Here is a 7,500-nt window from a genome sequence, read left to right as displayed (position 1 = left end):
TATCCCGTACCTACACACACCACAGAGAAGGTAACTGTGTTTATTTCTCATGAATAACTCCTCTTGTGTGGTGTGTGTGTGTGTATGTATGTGTGTGGTGTGTGTATGTGTGTGTACCTACACCACAGAGAAGGTAACTTTATTTCTCATGAATAACTCCTCGTGTGTGTGTGTGTGTGTGAGAAAATGTTACACTCACTGTGTGGCTTTAACAATGTCCCAGGTGCTATAATCATCCACATGATTCTTACGGTTGATGTTTTCACTGTATCCGTGATTATAGTGACTCTGAGGCTTCAGCTCCTGGGGAGTGGGGGGGGGGGGGGGGGAGAGACACACAACAGAATACAAGTGAGTGAGAGAGAGAGTGGAAGGAGAGAACAAGAGAGACACTTAATCCTCTTTTCCACCAAAAAGACCCGAGTGCTGGTTCAGAGCTCGTTCTGGTGCTGGTTCAAAGTTAGTTCCCCTGGTGAACCTTCTAAGAACCGGTTTGCCATTCCATCGGTTAGAGAGCGTCACAGCGCCGAGTGTGACGTCACTGTATACGTGTCACGTTACACAGCGACGTTAGCGCAGCAGCGACAAACACAAACACAACAATGGTGGATGTTACTTTACTGTTAATGCTCATGGCTTTGTGAACCTACATTAACACCCAAACGCGGCGAATCCGACGTGTACGTGCGGCTCCGTGTAATCTGTATAAACGGAGGTTGTGATGGAGAAAGTACTTAACGTTATTTTATCATTAACACAGAAAAAATTTAGCATTAGCCTGTAGCTACCTAGTGTCATGTGTGCTGATAATGTATCATATCGCGGTAAAGTAAAAATGTATTAAACATTAGTATACTTAAGGAACGTTATCAAATGCGCTAACAGTAGCCCTGCCCACAGCTCCTGACGCAAGCGGTTCTTAAGTCTAGACCAGCAACATTTTGGTGCTACTTAAGAACCACTTTTCCTGGTTCCTGGTTCAGAGCCGGTGCTTTGGCTCTGCTGGTTCTAAATTAGGCTCCGAACCTGCACTCAAACTGCCTCGGGGGGAAAGGGGCATTACAGAGAGTGAGATGAAGAGAAGAGGAAAGAAAAAAAACTGCTTCGTCTGTCACAGTAAATGCTTTTAAAAACTGCTTTTGTTTTCTGTTTAAACACAGAAGAGCCTCACAGTGGGGTGAAAGGGTGACGACTCACAGTGGGGTGAAAGGGTGACGACTCACAGTGGGGTGAAAGGGTGACGACTCACAGTGGGGTGAAAGGGTGACATTTACATTACATTTACAGCATGTGACAGACCCCTTATCCAGAGCGACATACATAAGTGCTTAAATCTCTAACACTGAATACATTAATGCTGCTCACTAGGTTACAGACTTAAGATACCATGAGTTTAAAACATTTGTTCAAAGTTACAATGAAAATGTGTCAAAGGTTTTTTTTTTTTGTTTTTTTTTTTAAATACAAAAGATAAGGAAAGAAGTGCTAGTTGAAGTGTTTCCTGAATAAGTAGGTCTTCAACCGCCGCTTGAAAATAGCCAGTGACTCAGCTGTCCGGACCTATAGGGGAAGTTCATTCCACCACCTTGGTGCCAGGACAGAGAAGAGTCTTGTAGTATACTTGCCTCTTACCCTGAGAGATGGTGGAACCAGTCGAGCAGTGCTGGTAGATCGGAGGATGCGGGGTGCAGTTCGAGGAATGATGAGGGCTTTGAGGTCAGAGGGAGCTGGTCCATTTTTGGCTTTGTTGGCCAGCATCAGTGTTTTGAATCGATGCATCGATGCTACCGGAAGCCAGTGGAGGGATCGCAGCGCGGGGGGGGGGCTGGGGGTACACGTTGGCAGGTTGTAAACAAGCCGGGCAGCTGCATTTTGGATCATTTGCAAAGGACGAATTGCATTCATAGGTAGACCTGCCAGCAGTGTGTCGCAGTAATCCAGTCTAGAAATGACAAGAGACTGAACAAGTACCTGAGCAGTCTGTGTGGGGGAAAATGGCCGAATCCTTCTAATGTTGTAGAGAAGAAACCGACATGAGCGAGTCAACATGAGAGGAAAAGGACAGTTGAGTGTCCATGGTTACCCCAAGGTTGCGAGATGTGGCTGAAGGGGAGATCAGATCGTTGTGCAGGAATATAGCAAGATCATGACCTGGGGATGAATCACCTGGGATGAACAGCAGTTCAGTTTTGCTAGGATTGAGCTTTAACTGATAAGCAGTCATCCATGATGAAATTTCTGCCAGACATGCTGAGATCCGTTCAGAAGCTGTGGCATCTGAGGGTGGGAAAGAGAAGATAAGTTGTGTATCATCAGCATAGCAGTGGTAAGAGAACCCATGTGATGAAATAACTTCACCAAGAGAGTGAGTATACAGGGAGAAAAGAAGAGGACCAAGTACTGAGCCCTGTGGGATGCCAGTGGAGAGTCTGCGTGGAGCAGATGTCACTCCCCTCCATGTTACCGGATATGAGCGCCCTTCCAGGTAGGAGGCAAACCATTCCCAAGCTGATCCACAAATCCCAAGACTCTTGAGGGTGGATAAGAGAGTCTTGTGGTTGACCGTATCAAACGCTGCTGAAAGGTCAAGGAGGATAAGGACTGATGACAGTTTGGCTGATCTAGCAGTATGTAGCTTCTCAGAGACATCCAAAAGGGCTGTCTCTGTAGAGTGAGCTGCTTTAAAGCCAGAAATGTGAGAAGTGATACCGGTCTGTAGTTACTGATGTCTGATGGATCCAGAGCAGGTTTCTTTAGGATGGGAATAACCCTTGCTCTCTTGAAAGTAGTTGGTACCTGACCAGATGCTATGGATCTATTGACGATAGTGGAAATGAAGGGCAAGAGGTCTTGTGAGATGGTCTGGAGCATAGTGGTAGGGAGTGGATCCAATGGGCAGGTGGTAGGATTGTAGGACTGGATGAGTTGTAAAATCTCTTCTGCTGCCACAGTTGAGAAATGTGACAACGAAGGTGTAGGGGAATCCATACTCTGAGATGTAAACGCAGTCGGGGCTGAAGTGAAGGTCCGGCAGATTTCCTCAATCTTCTCCTGGTAGAAAGAAGCAAAGTCTTCTGCCGTCAGGGAGGATGAAGAAGGTGGAGCCGGGGGGGTTGAGCAGAGAAGAGATGATGTTGTGGAATTTCCGAGGGTCATGTGAGGAAGCTTCAAGCTGTTCCTTGTAGAAGGAAGTCTTGGCAGAAGTCACATCTGAGGAGAACTTGACAAGAAGTGTTCTGTAAAAATCAAGATCTGCAAGATCTGCACCCACTGTGACGACTCACAGTGGGGTGAAAGGGTGACAAAGTTAATGCTAAGGCTCACTCACAGGAGCTTTACTCCTCTCTGCCTCACATGTCTAACAGCTTTACTCTCCTCAGTGAAGCCATCCTTAAAAATATTTTGGTCTGTAGGTCTATATATATTTTTCAAGTTTCAATGTAAAAAAAAAAAAAGTACAATGTTGGTGATGACGTATAAACTAATTAGCATATCATGACGTCACTGACTGGGTCTTCAACCCGTACCTTCGGCCGCATCATCGCAAACCTCATGTTGATGTTGGACAGTTTGTCCAGAACTTGGTGCCAAGTTAAAGCGGTGTCGAGCTGTTTTAATGACTTTAGATGTATTATGGAGCCCGAACCCGTACGACTTTAAACGGTGACGGTGAACATTTAGTTTACTGCAGCCACAACCATCATTACTGAACCGTTGTCTCTTACAGTGAATGAGGGAATGAGACGAAGTGAACACACAGGACAGTGTGACATCCGGTAACCAACAGTGTAAACATAGATGATGTCACGGGTTTGTATTTAAAATAAAGAACGTAGCCTTCGTCTGTATGTAGGCAATTTATATATTTACAATACTTACTAAAATATAATTATTATTATGTTATTGCTTTTGTATTAGTTATTTGGAAAAAAAAAAAGGTCGGTCTTAACACAAATTTACAACCGGCAGGTCGGTCGGACTTGAATAATAATAATAACCTTTATTTTCTATAGTGCCTTTAAAAGAAGGCAAAAAATAAGAAAGAAAATAAAAAATAAAAATAAAAAAGAAGTCAGTCCTAAATTGAGGGTCGGTCAGGTTACAGCACACAAGAACATTAAGGATGTCCTGAAGCTCTGCTAAGAAACAGCTCTGGTTATAGGAGACTCCATCATGTGACATTAGCGAAGGCTTTTAACGTGTTTACAGCATCACTTGTTTGGTGTGTTCTGAGAGCCAGGGCACCGAACCTACAGTCCTGCTCACAAATATTGGCACCCCTTCATTTTTTGTATAACTGAGTGAATGTCTTCAGAAATAAATGGAAATGTACCAAATTTATATCAGCAGGATATTTAATTGCAGGCCCAAAGTCATTTAACAGAGACAATTGTTATTTCAACATAGATATTGTAATTCCAAAGGAAAAAACTGAAAACCAGCATGTGCACTAATATTGGCACCCCTCCTTAATATTTGGTTGCACACCTTTTGGCAGTGATGACAGTCTCCAAACGCTTCTTATATCCATCTATAAGCTCCTTGAACTTCTCAGGTGGTATTTTCTCCCACAATTCCTTTGCAATATGCTCAAGCTCAAACATTTGCAGGGTTCCTTTCTCCAATGGCAGATTTCAGCTCCCCCCAAAGATTTTCAGTTGGATTGAGATCAGGACTCATTGCTGGCCATTTTAAAGCTTTTGGAGGTGTGCTTTGGGTCTTTATCTTGCTGAAGGACCCATGATCTTCACCTCAAACCAAGCTTCCTTACACTAGGCAAGACATTTCGCTCTAGCATTGCTTCTGATGAATACAATAATCTACAATAATCTTCTGATTTCATGATGCCTGTGATATGGTCAAGGCCTCCAGTACCAGATGCAGCAAAGCAGCCCCACAGCATTATGGATCCTCCACCATGCTTGACTGTTGGTATGGTGTTCTTTACCTTAAAGGCTTCATTGCACCATCTGTAAACATACTGTTTGTGTGCATTACCAAAAAGCTCCACTTTTGTTTCATCTGTCCATAAAACATTGTCCCAGAAGGCTTGAGGTTTGTCCAGGTTCTCTTTCGTTTAGTGTACAGCGTATGGGACTTGTTGAAACAATTACACCAGACCGCTCCAGGTTGGTCTTCAGGTCTTTAGATGTTTGACGTTGTGTTTTTTCCACCATTCGCACGACCTTCAAAGACTTCTGTCATCAATTTTTCTCTTCCCCCCACATCCAGGGATATTCTTGACAGTTCCATGCCTGGAAAACTTCTTAATAACATTACGCACCATTGAAACAGGGATACCAAGGTCTTTGGAGATGGCCTTATACCCTTTGGAGGTTTTGTGCTTGAAAGTAATAGCATTTCTGGTGTCCTCAGGACAGCTGTTTGGTCTTTACCATTGTCACACATGAAGAGGGAATAACAGGTGGCTTTTTAAAACACCAAAATGATCATTCATTGGCTAATTCATGTCACATGGGTGGAGGCATTTCATCACAGGTGGTCGTCATTTGCAACGGGTGAGAAAGTTGGGTTTCATAATGTTTATCTTTTTAAATGTGTACAGTGTGTGTACAGTGTGTGTGTGTGTGTGTGTGTACAGTGTGTGTGATGTGTGTACAGTGTACAGTGTGATGTGTGTACAGTGTACAGTGTGATGTGTGTACAGTGTGATGTGTGTACAGTGTGATGTGTGTAATGTGTGTACAGTGTGATGTGTGTAATGTGTGTACAGTGTGATGTGTGTACAGTGTGTGTGATGTGTGTACAGTGTGATGTGTGTAATGTGTGTGATGTGTGTACAGTGTGTGTGATGTGTGTACAGTGTGTGTGATGTGTGTACAGTGTACAGTGTGATGTGTGTACAGTGTACAGTGTGATGTGTGTACAGTGTGATGTGTGTAATGTGTGTACAGTGTGATGTGTGTAATGTGTGTACAGTGTGATGTGTGTACAGTGTGTGTGATGTGTGTACAGTGTGATGTGTGTAATGTGTTTGATGTGTGTACAGTGTGTGTGATGTGTGTACAGTGTACAGTGTGTGTGATGTGTGTACATTGTGTGTGAGATGTGTGTACAGTGTGTGTGTACAGTGTGTGTGAGATGTGTGTACAGTGTGTGTGTAGAGTGTGTGTGATGTGTGTACAGTGTGTGTGATGTGTGTACAGTGTGTGTGATGTGTGTGCAGTGTGTGTGTAGAGTGTGTGTGATGTGTGTACAGTGTGTGTGTGATGTGTGTACAGTGTGTGTGTGATGTGTGTACAGTGTGTGTGAGGTGTGTACAGTGTGTGTGAGGTGTGTACAGTGTGTGTGAGGTGTGTACAGTGTGTACAGTGTGTGTGTAGAGTGTGTGTGATGTGTGTACAGTGTGTGTGTACAGTGTGTGTGATGTGTGTACAGTGTGTGTGTAGAGTGTGTATGATGTGTGTACAGTGTGTGTGTACAGTGTGTGTGATGTGTGTACAGTGTGTGTGATGTGTGTACAGTGTGTGTGATGTGTGTACAGTGTGTGTGATGTGTGTACAGTGTGTGTGATGTGTGTACAGTGTGTGTGAAGGTTGTCCGGCTCTACACCACATATGTAAAGCATTAATAAACACATAATAATTAACATCCTCTGTAATTAAACACTCACCTGTTTGTTATTATATTTAACTATCATCATGTCTGAGCAGCACCCGGATGTCACTTACTTCCATATATGGAGGTAATGCTAATGCTAATGCTAGCTGTGCACTGGGCTACAAAACACAATAAATAAATACTAACTCTAACCCTAACACAGCCTGTGAGGAGATGTGACATCTTTATAAAGACAAATAAATACTAACACTAAATACTACTGTGAGTATTTTACTGCTGTAGCAGAGATGCTAATGCTAATTCCGCAGTGAGAAGCTGAGTTAGCTTTAGCACGGTTAGCATACTGCTAACTCCTCACCATTGCAGTTAAATTAATACAAAATATATTTAAGCGATAAAACCGCTCACTACAAATATTGGTTTAAATTCCGTGTTTATTGATAAAATGTGCATTACCTCAGGGTGAAGCACAGGAACACATCCAGCATCTCTCTCATACTCAGCCATAGCGTCCGCCATCTTACTGCTCGGCCACGCTAAGCATCATGGGTAGCAGCATTACGTCATTATTCCCATCTTCTATACACTGTTATTAATCTGTTATATTAAAAATAATCTGTTAATAAACTTATGAGTTTCAGTAAGAATTAACATTTAATTAAACGTCATATAGCGGAATATTCCCCTATAAATAATGGGTTAGAAGGATGAAGTTATAAAGTCTGGTTCAGTATTATTAAATGTGGTGAATGTAAATAATACTGAAGTAAATTATCCTTAGTGACAAGAACACAGAACTGAAGCTGCTTTAGTCATGTTTTATTGTTTGTTTTGTGTTCATACTCTTATTTTCTCTGAATATTCGACTTTCAAACCAAAAGCCCTAAAACTTTACCTTATATCTGTTTAATCTGTTAG

At 42.6% G+C, this 7,500-nt stretch overlaps 1 protein-coding gene across 1 annotated transcript in view; it reads right to left on the bottom strand.

The window, feature by feature from the left end:
• zdhhc17 (zinc finger DHHC-type palmitoyltransferase 17) overlaps positions 1 to 7,500 on the bottom strand; it is a 20,504-nt gene that overhangs the window by 8,989 nt on the left and 4,015 nt on the right. The window contains exons 2-4 of the mRNA XM_027159586.2: positions 7,039 to 7,179; positions 200 to 303; positions 1 to 10 (exon numbers count right to left, since the gene is read on the bottom strand). The exon at positions 1 to 10 is cut by the window's left edge and continues 113 nt beyond it. Coding sequence (XP_027015387.1) covers positions 1 to 10; positions 200 to 303; positions 7,039 to 7,101 — 177 coding nt within the window. The 5' untranslated portion in view covers positions 7,102 to 7,179. The remainder of the gene's footprint in view (positions 11 to 199; positions 304 to 7,038; positions 7,180 to 7,500) is intronic.

The sequence above is a fragment of the Tachysurus fulvidraco genome, chromosome 19 (genome assembly GCF_022655615.1).
Source record: "Tachysurus fulvidraco isolate hzauxx_2018 chromosome 19, HZAU_PFXX_2.0, whole genome shotgun sequence".
Taxonomy (NCBI): domain Eukaryota; kingdom Metazoa; phylum Chordata; class Actinopteri; order Siluriformes; family Bagridae; genus Tachysurus; species Tachysurus fulvidraco.
This window is presented reverse-complemented; position numbering and strand designations above follow the sequence as displayed.